General features: G+C 40.8%; 1 protein-coding gene across 1 annotated transcript in view; it reads right to left on the bottom strand.

The window, feature by feature from the left end:
• RASAL2 (RAS protein activator like 2) overlaps positions 1-7,165 on the bottom strand; it is a 126,486-nt gene extending 119,321 nt beyond the window's left edge. Inside the window, exon 1 of the mRNA XM_075711150.1 lies at positions 6,571-7,165. Within this exon, the coding sequence (XP_075567265.1) occupies positions 6,571-7,165 (595 nt within the window). The remainder of the gene's footprint in view (positions 1-6,570) is intronic.
• Between the last annotated feature and the right edge of the window lie 5,796 nt (positions 7,166-12,961).

Here is a 12,961-nt window from a genome sequence, read left to right as displayed (position 1 = left end):
TTTTACAAGATTATGAAGTATTTATTTCAGAAGAGTCTAAAGAGTCTCTTAGATAACTACCTCAAAGGAAGTATCACTACAGAAAGCATAAGGCTAAACAATAATACAAGTTAATTAGTTAAAGCAAGCGATCGAGTAACTTTATAGCAGAGCAATGGTATAAATAAGGACACTGAGATAATCTTGTACATGTTTGTTTACTTCTAAAATGCCATTGCTTTGATTCCTAAATCACATACTGTAAGCATTACAAATCTACACCATTCATTATTTGGAAAAAAACCAAAGACCTAAAACCCAAATACTTTCCTTTGGGTTTGTTATTTTAAGGCAAAAAGGGTCAACGTGCCTAGGAAGCGCTCGTTGTGTAAGCATGCAGGCAATTTTCATCTCGCGCCAAGTTCCATTATGGGCAGCATTTGTGGAAATGCAAACCAGGGAGCTTTGCCTGAAGAAAATTCTACCACGGTAGAACTTACGCTTTCGCTACAGGCTCTAAATGTACACATCTACAAGAGTTAAGGTTCCCATTTCCAGTGTCAAACAAGCTTAGCAGGGACTGAGTCTTCCAGGATAGCTGAACCACTGGGTACAGTTCCCCTTTCTGTACGCTCCAACAGCTGCGGTTTAGGTCTATCTTCAAGAAGAATACAGAATTTTGAGAAAAGTCTAACACAGTTTCTTTTGTACTTCCTAACCCTGGGCTCACTTACCCTTCAAGGGAAACAGCAAGGACTAGCTGGCCTCCCTGGGCTGCGGGGTAGGTGCTGACATGCTGCAGACACCCCCTAGACCATGAGCATCTGCCGCTGCCTTCCCGGGAATCCTGCCTCCTGCCCCATTGGATCTCACAGCTGAAGTTTCTCTTTCTGGACACTCAACAGTCAAAACGCAAAGCTTTGCCAAAAACTCCAAATCCAACTGCTCCAGACACAGCTCCTCCTCTGGAAAGCACAGACTGTTTTTCCTTCTCCAGCCACTTCCTTTTGGCCCTGTCTGGCCTCTTATCAAAGGAAAAGTTTCTCCCAGCAAACCCCCAAATCTTTACTTCACCAGGAGCCCTATCTCCTAATCCCCACAGTTTCACTCTTTGGCTGCTTCTAAGAAAGCTGCATCTCTTCAAACCCCTACCACCCTGCAAAGAAAATACAGGAAATGAGACGTCTCTAGGACACAATTACCCTCTCCTTAGATAATTCCCATGCAATAATTTCTCATGATCAAGGTAATCACAGATAATATTCTTGCAAGCACCAGCTGTCAGCCTCCTCTGCACAAGCAGCATAAAGTATAACATCCCAACAGTCCCACAGATGCGGACCACAAAAACAACAAAAAGCAACCTGGAATGCAAGACTCTGCCATTCACTTGCCATGATTTCATGAGTCAGAAAATAGCTCTTACAAATATAAATGTCCTCATTCATCCCACTGAATGCTGGTTTTTTGATTCAGACAAAATGGTCTGGGGATTAAAGAAATGAAAATCAACAGTCAACGCTGAAATGACCACAACTACCTGCTTAGAGACACCATTCTTTAAGTGTAATTAACACCAGATAAGCATAATTTTATTAGCTTCAGATATTATGGCTAATTATTTTATGTTGTGTTCATAAATATTCAGCTGAATAGTATTAGCCTATTGCCCACATTAAACATCACGATGCTTGGGATGAACCAGGCACAGCTCACCAACAAAAGGAAATACTTTGAGGGGCAGGGTGGTGGGGGGGGTGTTTAATTGATACTCAAAGCTGTCAAATGCCAGAAACACTCCCCTGTACATCCCCATCCCACTGTAATTTTCAACATACCATGTAACACAGTATTTACTACCACAAAGCCACACTACAGTTTAAAAAAGACAGACCAATGCTGGGCTGCAACATGTTGTTTTCATAGTTATAAGTCTACAAAAAAACTACAGCCATTTTAATGCAGCATGGGGATTAGGTATAAGGCAGCTATCTTGAATATGTTCTGACAATTGAAGGTGAATGAGTTTTAACATTAAGACTACACCTTGCAACGAAAAATAGGGGATCGTAGCAGAAGGCATATAAACTGACATTTGCACAGCACTTAAACAAAAACATGAATTACAGAATAAGCTCAATTGTGTAAAAAGTTCCCTAATAAAAACCCCACCAAAAATAAACTACTTAACAGCAAAAGAGATTTGGGGGTGGAGGAACATGAGTCAGTAGAAGGACTTCTAAAATGAGAAAGTGGTTTTAAAAACATGAAAATAGACAAGCTGCTCTAATGAGTAATAAATACTAAATTCCCATCTCAGGAAAAAACAGTTTTATATTTTGGAAATCGCTGACACAAACTGAATGTGGAACTGCCTTAGCTTTTATTTGAATTATAAATGTGAAAATACAAATCTCTAAATAAGTTTATATGGAAAGATATAAGAAATAGAATTTACTTAATCTAGACTGTAAAGATATTAAAAAGAGCATAGACTTTTAATAACTTCAGTGAATTATAAAAAACCCAAAATCAGTTCCAGAAAAGCAAGGATATAAAATATTCTTTCTCACTCTAGGCACAAAAAACTCTATAAAATTAATTAAAGCATGAAATCAAAATTAAAAGACTGAAGAAACATATCTTTATCCAGGTGAAGAAAGAGAATGAAATAATTCTGAAAAAGTGTCTTTATAAAAATTGTAACAAGAGTGACTGTGAAAGCTAAATGCACACTAAATAAAAGAAATCAGTGTTTACGCTCTCCCTCCCCCAAAGCAAAAGAGAGATATCCAGGGAAGATATAGGTAATTGATTCTACCGAAGAATTATTTTGTCATCAATGTACAATTAAACTTGCACTGCCCTGAGATCCAGATAAGAAGGAACAGTGAAATAAACGTTATCCGAGAACTCTCTCACAAACCCATTCTCAAGTGTTAAAGGCTCACTGGTAATATTCAGAAATAATAAAAAAAGGTGCAGCAGCTCACCTGCAACCCTTCGATCCAAGGCTTTGTCTGCATAAGTTCTTCCTTATCTTGCTCCTACCAAAATCATGGTATGTTCACAATCAACCAGTTTATCAGAATGACACGTATCCTTCCTCAAGCCAATACATCTACTAGAAATTAAAATGTTCTTAGATTTCTTAAGTTATAAATAGTAACTTAATACTGAGTGCAAATCCTTTTACTTTCAGGCTTTCATGAGCTAATTTAAATGCTGGTTCAGAATGCCTGACTCTAGAACTTGTTAGAAATCAGCACATGTGCACCAAAAGGACTTCATTCACACAAAAAACCTGGCCTAGTCTTCTCCTGGGAAGACCCAGCACCCGTCCACTCCACCTGTCCTCTTCCTCCTAAAACCAGCGCTGTAGTGGGTTGCAGAAAGCATGCCACATGTGTCAGGGAGCCTCTGCATCTTGCCAAAACTCTGGGCAGAGCCAAAGGAGGCAACTCTCCTGACGTTCAGCATCCTTTCATCGCCAAAGAGGATGAGTGAGTCCATCCAGTAGGGATTTCCACAGCCAAGAACCGATGAAGCAGTGTCTGAACATGCCTCCTAGACTGAGAGACCAACTGGAAAATATTTATCCAGATCTTTTTTTTTTTCTTTTTAAAATCCCACTTCCCTCTTCAAGCTGCCAGAAAAACAACCGATCCTCTTTTGGGAGGTAACCATTTCTTGAAGAAGGGAACTACTCTTCCCTAGGCTTACAAAGATCAGTAGCAAACTCCACGAATCACTACACAAACCCATGCAGATGACCCAGCCTCTGTGATTCTGGTGCAGAGATGAGGCAAAACACAAGAGGCCAGGCGAGCGCTGGAAGGAAGAGAATCTTTTAAAAAGTTGATAATCTGCAAGTATTTCAGAGGAAAGTGGAAATACTTTTAATCAAGTGAGCTGGTGGAAGTAAAGGGCTTGGCTCCTTGCACAGAAGAGCCATGGAAAGCATGCCTCCAGGTTCTCTCAGTTGAACTCCAAAGCATGCCTCTCCCACCGTGTATTTAACAACACAGAAAAGGTCTTCCTGGGTTTGGGTCATAGTGACAAGAATTTCTGTCCAAACAGATGTCTCCCGGGAGACTTTCGATCAGGCTCTTCCAAGTTAAACTGTTTGCCTATGTTGGAGAAACCCCATGTCTCACACAATCTCTTGGCTAGTAAAGTGTCTGGGCAGACCACAGACTTCAGTTGCCTAAGGATTCCCAAATTCTGCCTCTCTTGGTTGGAAAACACAATCCACTCTCTGAAAATTTGATCACTTCTGAGCATCTAAACTGCAGCTGAGAACATGACTAGTCACATTTACCTTACTTCTTTGGTCTTCAAGTTACCTCCCACACACCTGAGATCTAAACCCCAGGAGCTCATAAGCTTTGCCACTGTTTTATCAGGTCTCAGCCTACAGTACTGAGTGGGGCAGGAGACTCTACCCAGCAGCTCCAGCTAACCCTGGCAAAAGCAGCTCTTCTTTTAGGGAAAGTAAAACCAGTGACAAGCTATTAGTTGTCCTATGGCTATATATGCCACACAGCAGCATGTCTTACAGGGTGAACTAGTTCTCTTAAACCCAAGCTGTTGTCTGCTTGAAGAACAGAGGCTGAACCTCTGAGAAGGCAAAGGCTGAAAAGAAACTCCACGGAGGTGTCCATCCTACCAAAAGCTCTGTGATCCTGTGCCAGCAGCCCAAGCAGGACCTGGCTGTTTCAGGAGATTTTGTGGGCGACTGCATCAACCTGGTTTCCCCAAATACCTTCCCAGCTACAACTTCCTCCCTCAAGAGAGTTTGACTTTTAATCTAGAGTCCCATTGTTTTTCTCTCAGTTCTTGAACTGTGATGCTTTTTGCAAAACTAGTTTTGGCAGGCTCAGACAGAGGTTTATCCAATCCCAAAGAGCCAAAAGGCTCTTATCATTGTCCCATAACTGACATGAAGTATTTACCAAGTGGTGGTTTCTCACAAATAATCCTTTTCCTCTGTTTACTTTTCATGCTACTAAAAGCAAAGCATCCCAATAACCTAGTCAAGTTACAATACTTACAAATTATGAGAACCATTAGGTATTAAAGTGCACCAGAACAGAGGAAAAAAAAGGAATTGCAGCATGCTCTGCCCTTCATATACTGCGAGATTTTGATCCAAAACTCTTGTATCACATAGAATACCTTCCCAATATAGCTTGCTGACGTATATTGGTGTGCAGAAGAGACCAACAGAAAAACTGTCCCAAGCAGTTTGCAATAGTAATTCAGTCTCCCAGGAGGTGTCAACAACAGTGGGAGCTTGCAGTAGAAATCTTTGTTTCTGATGTGAATGACTAGAGAGGAGAGAAAAAAACCAAACCAACCAACCCCTTAACAAGAAGCCTTCAACAGGGGAAAGAAAAAAAAAAAAAAGTAGTTCTATTACTTCTTCTTTCGCCCCCCATATTCCATGCAATTTAACAAGCATCATCAAGCCAAACTCCAATCGAGGAAGGTCTTGGTAATCGGTGACTGTACATAACTAGGTTTGAACAGATATAGTCCTTCTTAGTTATTTCTTCTTTTTGAACATTTATGTGACTGCTTCCAGTAGCAAACATAAGCCTGTAAGGGACGTTCCACTGTGACTGAAAGACTGAATACCCCTGTAGACAGAGTATATTCTTCTTTCACTACTACTACTAAGCTGAGGTTTTTTTGAATACTGATGACTTGTCCAGCAGTCTCAACTGGATCCAGATGTTATCAGGCTTTTAATACAATAATCTGGAGGACTCCGAAAAACGCTGAGGTTTTAGGGAGAAGGAAGGTTTATTTTTGCTTTTATTACAAATTTAAACTTTGGGGTTTGTTTTGTTTTGTTCTCCCAAAGCCTCATCAGTTACTTGGTTCAGGCTGGGTAGCCCACTAGAAAGTTACTGGAGAGACCGAGAGAACAGAAGGCAAATTTCTTCCCCCCTTTTTTTTTCTGCTTTATGAATGTTGTTATCAGCAGGGCAAATTTAAATGAAAACTCGGACTGGCACGTTGCTGACCTCAATCCCAGCTGGCTAAACCTCTGCAACACTGCTGTCCTTGGCATGTATCAGTGAGCAGACATCATTTTAGCTGGTTGATCACAAAACTGTGAACCTGGTATGAGGAACTAGATCCGTTCCACTGTCTTGAACACTGCTTAAAAGACAGCTTAATTTCTCTCTCTCCCTAGTATTTCATTTACAGTAGCAGGCTTGATATCTCAATCAGGGCACTACAACACTGCAGAGGCTACCATGCTTGCACAACTGCATATACCACACACACAGGGTGCATTTGAGAGAGAAACACTACTGCTTCCACCAGATGATGCTTGTTTTAAAGGGACCTCCAAGTTTTTAAGCGCACACCAAAACATCTCACGCCACTTCCTTATCAGGAAAGGCCCTTTTTCAGTTGCTTTTTTTAAAGTAAGATAGAATATCAGAGAGTTGCCAATGTCATGATAATAAAACTAAGTTAAAAAACAGTTTAAACAACTATTATGTCCCAAAGAATGTCTCACTACATTCACCTGTTACACAACCAAGTAGAACAAGACAAAAATGAGTTCATTACCTGTACTCAAATCAATTTGATTATCGTCTGTCTTCCCTTCATTTACTGACTCACTGTCAGGCTCCCCTTTTCGACTCATTATCTTTGAAAAGCCACTTGAGAGAGATGAGAAAATGCCACGGATGAAATAGCCCCGCTGTTCAGAGTCCACTGAACGGACGGCTTGCAGAAATGGCTTTGCATTCCTGTTTCCAGTGTGTGGCACAGGTTCAGACAGGGAGCGGTTGAAGGGCACCCGAAATGGTCTAGTCCTTTCCTGGAAAAGCGTCTCTGGTGGGTCTTCATGGACATTATCAGCACTGGTAGAATCAACACTTGCAGAACTTTTGGCAAGACTTGGATCATTCCGTTCCCCTTTCAGGCTCCACAAGCCCTCTCTTTTGCTTGTCCTCCAGGGAAGCCGAGGATGTGTCTGCCACCTGTACACACCAAGAGGCTTCTCTGGGTCAGAACTCATTTGTTTATTCATCTTCTTGCGTTTCATTTGGTGGTACCAATGATAGTCCTTCAAGGCAGCAGTGCCAGCATCTTGTTCTGACAATGATCTTCTGAAGGTCCTGGGAGAGAGACTGTAGTGCTTTTTGAAAGCATTCATTTTCCACCCCTTGAATTTCAGCTCTTAACTTACACTCCTTGATGCTTAATAGTCATATAGCTGTAGTTCCTCACTCACCATTTTAAAGCCCTGGTGTAAACTGCAAGACAGCAGAGGTTCTTCCTGAAGATCTTGAGCATCAATCTGAGAACCAGGTATTTCTACTTCTCAGCAAGAAGAACATACCCTCACCTATAGCAAGCTGACTTCTAACAGCACATGGAGCCTTGCTAAGCTTGCTGCTGCTTCCTGCGCTGTCACATTTCTGCACCAAGCTTTCAGGAAATGACTAAAAGAGCTCAGCCATGAAAACCCACAGTGGTGCTCTGCGCCAATCACACTTCACTTTTTTCAGTCTACATTAAAGATTTGGTTAAAAAAAAAAAAAAAAAAGGCGAAAGCACTCTAGAGTCCCAGCAAAGTCTCAGAAAAGCATTAAAAATTGCAATACTCAACTGAGAGTCATGCACATTATGTTCTTCAGTTAGGTAGTAAAGTACATCAAACAGAGTAATATATAACGTAAAGACGATTCCTAGAGTTTATATTTACCACAGCTACGTTGTATCACTTAATACCTCAGAGGCGCCTTTTAGAGAGAGGTAAAATTGGCAGATTCATCAGAATTGAGCGCTGGAAGCCCCAGAGGAAGGGAAAGGGAAGGAATGGAGTAAGGAGATGAAACACTGCAACTTAATGTAGTGAGAGTGTAAATACACTGAAGGGAAATAAGTAAAGGGGAGGAGAAAATGGACAGAGGGTGGGTGGGACTTCACCAAACATAGACCAAAGCAAAGGGAAGGTTTTGAGGAATGATCCTCTGGCAAACAGAACAGGACAGCAGGCAGATTTTCCTTTCTCTACACCCCCCCCCCCCCTCTTTTTTTTTAAAAAAAAACCCCAACAGAATCAGGTTTTATTTTTATAAATCTAGTTGGAATAAGCAAGATGGAAAAAATAGTCCTATCTGTTTAACCAAGGAAAAAAAACCCCTTGCCTTCTCTACAATTTAAGAAACAGCTGACTATTTTAAAATCTCATAAAGAAAATATCCGCTGGTGAACTCAGACCATGCTTGCCAAGCTTTAGACCAGAACACTTAAATCTCAAGTCTACTCAAATCCCTGAAAATAGGGGGTTTATAATGGAAATGCTGACAGACCCTTGGCAATCAAGTGACAATGAAAACTACTTCTCTGGTTAAATAAAATGATAATCTGGTCTGGCAGACCAGTAAAGCTTAACTGACCCACTATGGGATCTCGCTTTTAAGCTAGGCTGCATTCGTCAGCCAAAGTACATTCCTGACAGTTACAGATGCAAAATCTTCCTTACTTAAGTGTATATATGGAAAAGGGTATCACTGCTCCCTAGAAGAGGGATGGAGTTACCCAAAGATCTCCATCATGCAGAGAAATAATTTCCTTATTCAGTAGCAAGTTACATTCTTCAATTAGAAGCAACAGAAGCGACTATCTAAAGTTGCCACGTTCAAGAAGTTACAAATAACCTCAGATGCAAGAACAGCTCAGACACTGCAATGCAAATTCTGCATCAAAAATAACGATGCTGACTCGTGCTTTGTAGGAAGTCATGCTGCTCAGAGCACGGGTCTTAAATGACAAAATATATCTAAACAAGAACTCTGCTACAATTTCCATCCAGAGCAATGATCTCCTCAACGAGGCACAAGGCGGGAGGAGCAGTGAATACATGCAGAGATGCGAGTACTCCAATTGTGAAAATTACAGAATTCAACAGGAAGAAGTTAGCTGGCTCGTCTTCTGTTTCTTGATTGCAGGGTTTGCTGCTCACCCTTTGGTGCAGCCTACCTGGTCGCATGGATTTGCATGGGTTGAGTTCTTGTAAGTAATTCCTGACTCGACCCTTGTCCACTGCTGGTAGTTTTTTTCCTTCTTAGTCGCTTTCACCAAGCACAGAGGCCTGAGAGTCCTTGTTTCTGAAGGCTGAGGCAAACACAGCATTGAGGACCCCAACTTTAACTGGGTCTGCTGTTATTAGATCACCCACCCCTTTCAGCAACAGGTCCCATTTTCCTTGTCAAGCCTTCTACGACTAATGTGGCAGTAGTGCTTTGAACAAATGCTTTGAATTAGCCAGTCTGGTAAAGTAGGCTTCATGGAACCTCAGAAGTAAGTATAAATAAATACGACAGCCAATGATGTGGTTCACTCTAATGGCACAAGCCATAATCGGCAGAGAAAACTGAGAATGTGAGGTAGGTTTCTGGTCAGGTCTGCGAGCCTTGCTTGTACAAGTTTCCGCTAGCACATCTACATCTACTTTTGGTTTGGGAGCACAGAAGGGCAGGAGAGGACACAAGACGGAGGCAGACAGTGCAGTAGCTGAAGTCCTCCTGGGATTTGCTTGCTGTAGATTTCTAGCATGCTTTCTAACTCCTGTTGAAACATAACGACTAAGCTGAGCACTCATACAAACCATGTTTTGAAACAGCATTTTGAAAGCACTTGTCTGCCATATCAGAGGACTCGGTAGGACCAACAGGAATGACTCAATTCAGGTAATATGACACCAGCTGTGTCAATGTTATTCTGAAGCAGGGATTTAGCACAACAGCACTTTGGACAGAATAAAACTTTAGGCAAGACACTGGTCTTTACATGAGGACAGAGATGATCACCAGGACTGCTCTCATCCCAGCTCTCTTTTCCACCACCATCCTGTGGACACCTGACTGTATGGAAAGATCATTTCATCTCCTTCCCATGACAGCTTGCGTTACATCGATCCCTGACTTCCACAGACCACCCACCCATTTCAGCAAGGGAACACACAGAAAGATTAACCATGTATCAAGTTACAGCATGAAGCAATGTGCAAAACCAGTTATGGGTTAACTTCTACTTAAAAATATTTCTATTGGTGTGGCCAGGGGTTGGACCACAGTTCTGTACAGAACTAATAATACAGAAAAACACAAGCTTCAATAAACACTCAACATGAAGCCCAGGAACATCAAAGTCACAGTTTAGTTTAAGTTTGAATGAAGTTAAGAAGGGTCTTTACTTTTGACTTCTGATTTCACTTTTGATTTCATGTTACCACTGCTCAGACAAATGCATTTCGTGATCAAAGAAAACAGTTATCCAGCTGCCTTCACTTAGCTGAGATTTCAAAGTGTACTCTACAGAGGGTAAAATGGTCTTTCTCAAAGTGCTTCTAAAAAGGCATACAAGACTTACATGTTTATTGACATAAAATCACTGATACACAAGTTTGCTTAGTCTACAAATAAGACAATTTTTTTTAAATTGCTAGCTCAAAAATTTTAGCCTGGGCTTTGAGTCAAACTGGACTCTCTTCCTTACACACATCATCAGTAGCAAAGATGATGCCCAAACAAACACAAACCCTTCATCTATACTAATCCAACGCCACTGTGTTAAAACCAGTCTCACCTGGCTCCAGCATTTCTTGTGTACATACAATATGCAAGAAAGTAATTCATATAGCAGAACTTTCTCCTTCATCCATAGTCCAGTTACTCATGCGAAAACTCAAGTCCTTTCAGAGCAGAAGTTTATCTTGGGGAGGGAGCATTTACATGGTCTTACTATCACAAAGAAAATGGCTTACAGTAGTGACTGCTAACATATTGGTTATGCAAGATCCCTAGCTGTACATAGCCACCCACTCAGCTGTCAGCAGGTAAAATAATTTCAGTGGAAGAAAGGAGCTTGTCAAATAACTTGAGAAAATCTGGAATATTTTCACTCATACCTCCTGTTTTTAATACCTACTGCATAAAAACGTGATCCTCAGCTAGCAAATGTTCCTCAGAAGTAGGGTTTTTTTGTAATGTTTGCAGTTCATTGTGCCAAATCATTCATTTAGCTTTTTCAGAAAATTACTATTTTCTTCCTTACAATCCAGTCATTTAATCATCTGATTTGACATGTTTAACAGCATATATTTCACTGCTCCTAGATATTAAGTAATTTATGCACAAAATGCAGATTTGCTATGTTGGAATATAACTGTATTTCAGCTTTAGGATTATATTGGGAAAACAGTCTTTCTTAACTTTATAACAACATTTCACAGAAAACGTACACAAGCAGCATTACATTTTCACCAAGCATATGAAGATAATTCTTTGGCAACGGCCTCCTGCGTGGGCAGTCTGCTCTCTACCATTCCGCTTTCCAAAAAAAAAAAAAAAACCAAAAAAACAACCCACCAAAACCTACCCAGTTCTGCTGCATGAAGCTTCAGAAATTCCTCGGAGTATCTGTTGTTTAATAAATAGTACCAGCCAATTAAAAAAAAAGAAAAAAAAAAAAAAAGGCCACGAAAAACCAAATGCATCATTGCCAAGTAGCTGGAGGGAGAACCTCCCCTGTCTGTGATGATAAAAATTAATGTTTAATGCTCGCTTGCTCTCTGAAAGCTGTCTAGTGCTTGAGTAAAGGCACAACAATGTGTTAAATTTTAGTTCATCTTTAGGATAGCGTATATTGAGAAAAAGATGAATTGAAACCTCCCATGACTGAACTACTCCATTTCAGATTAGTTTTGGACCAAACACAAACTTACCAGCTTCTCATTTTTTAAAACATTTGCCAAGACATGGAGGGGGAGGGGGGAAAGAGAAGAGAGTTAAAAACCAAACCAAAACAAAAAAAACCCCACATACAACCCCCTAAACCCATGATAAACCCCAAACATTTATTTACCACGCTTGGGTTTTCAATCAAGTCCTCTCTTCTGAATCATAAAGACAGCAGATTAAGAAAACACCACTTCTAAGAAGATCCCAGATTAAGTCCCCAATTACCAGTCATCAAATGAATTCTTTAACATGTAGAAAAGTAAATCAAATTGCACCCTGCATCTTCCCCGAACCAGAAGGGATGCAGTCAGGCAAGGATCCTCCATCTTGCAGTCTGGCTCCCCTTACCTCCTTTCCCCTTCAAAATCAGTCCAACGCTCACCACACTGGAACAATTCATGGAGGAGTAATCAATATATAAAGAGAAGCCATCACAAAAGTCTTCTAATTGACCCAACTTGACATGCAGCTAAATAGCACAGAAGATGAAAGATTTTTCCTTCCCTTTAAATTAGAGACTTTTCAAAATATTAAGTTTTGTTTATGCAAGGCTAAGTAATTAATGACCTAACATCCCCTTCCCATCTCCTATCACCAAGATGCATCTGTTTCCCCCTGCAACATTTCCTGCAGGTGGATATCACTTCTCCTCAGCTCAGCGCAGATCAGTGCACCTGACTTACTTCACCACTTAATATTTCGTGCATGAAGTTATGCAGAGGACAAATAAAATAGCACCTTAAAAATTGTTGCATTTGGGATTAGAGTGACTGGAAGAGCAAGGCTTGCCGGAGTTTGGAATTGGCATGGCTGGAACACAGATAACTTACTGAGCCCAAATGAGAGTTCCTGAGAGCAAAACTGCCCCATGTTTATCTGACAAGCTTTGAGGTGGCAATACTTATCACTGACCACACAGAAAGCTCACCTGTCCCAGATAAATCATAAAGGTATGCTATTTTCACTATCACTATGCTGAGAACGAAATGCATCTATGAAGAAGCTAAATGGTGATACCAGCACATTTAAATGCTGTATTTTCCTGATCTGAAATTTCTGTGCCAAGGCATGCTGTAACTGTTGCACCATCATCACCCTGTGTTTCCAAGCCCTTTACTTTTCACTATAGCCAAAGCTGCAGTGATGCAGACTGACTCAGCTCTGCATTGGCACTGGTCTAATTTCTGAAGGCAGGTACTGGA

This window comes from Pelecanus crispus, chromosome 5, assembly GCF_030463565.1.
Source record: "Pelecanus crispus isolate bPelCri1 chromosome 5, bPelCri1.pri, whole genome shotgun sequence".
Classification (NCBI taxonomy): Eukaryota; Metazoa; Chordata; class Aves; order Pelecaniformes; family Pelecanidae; genus Pelecanus; species Pelecanus crispus.
Note: the sequence above shows the minus strand (reverse complement) of the source record. Positions and strands in the feature narration are given on the sequence as shown.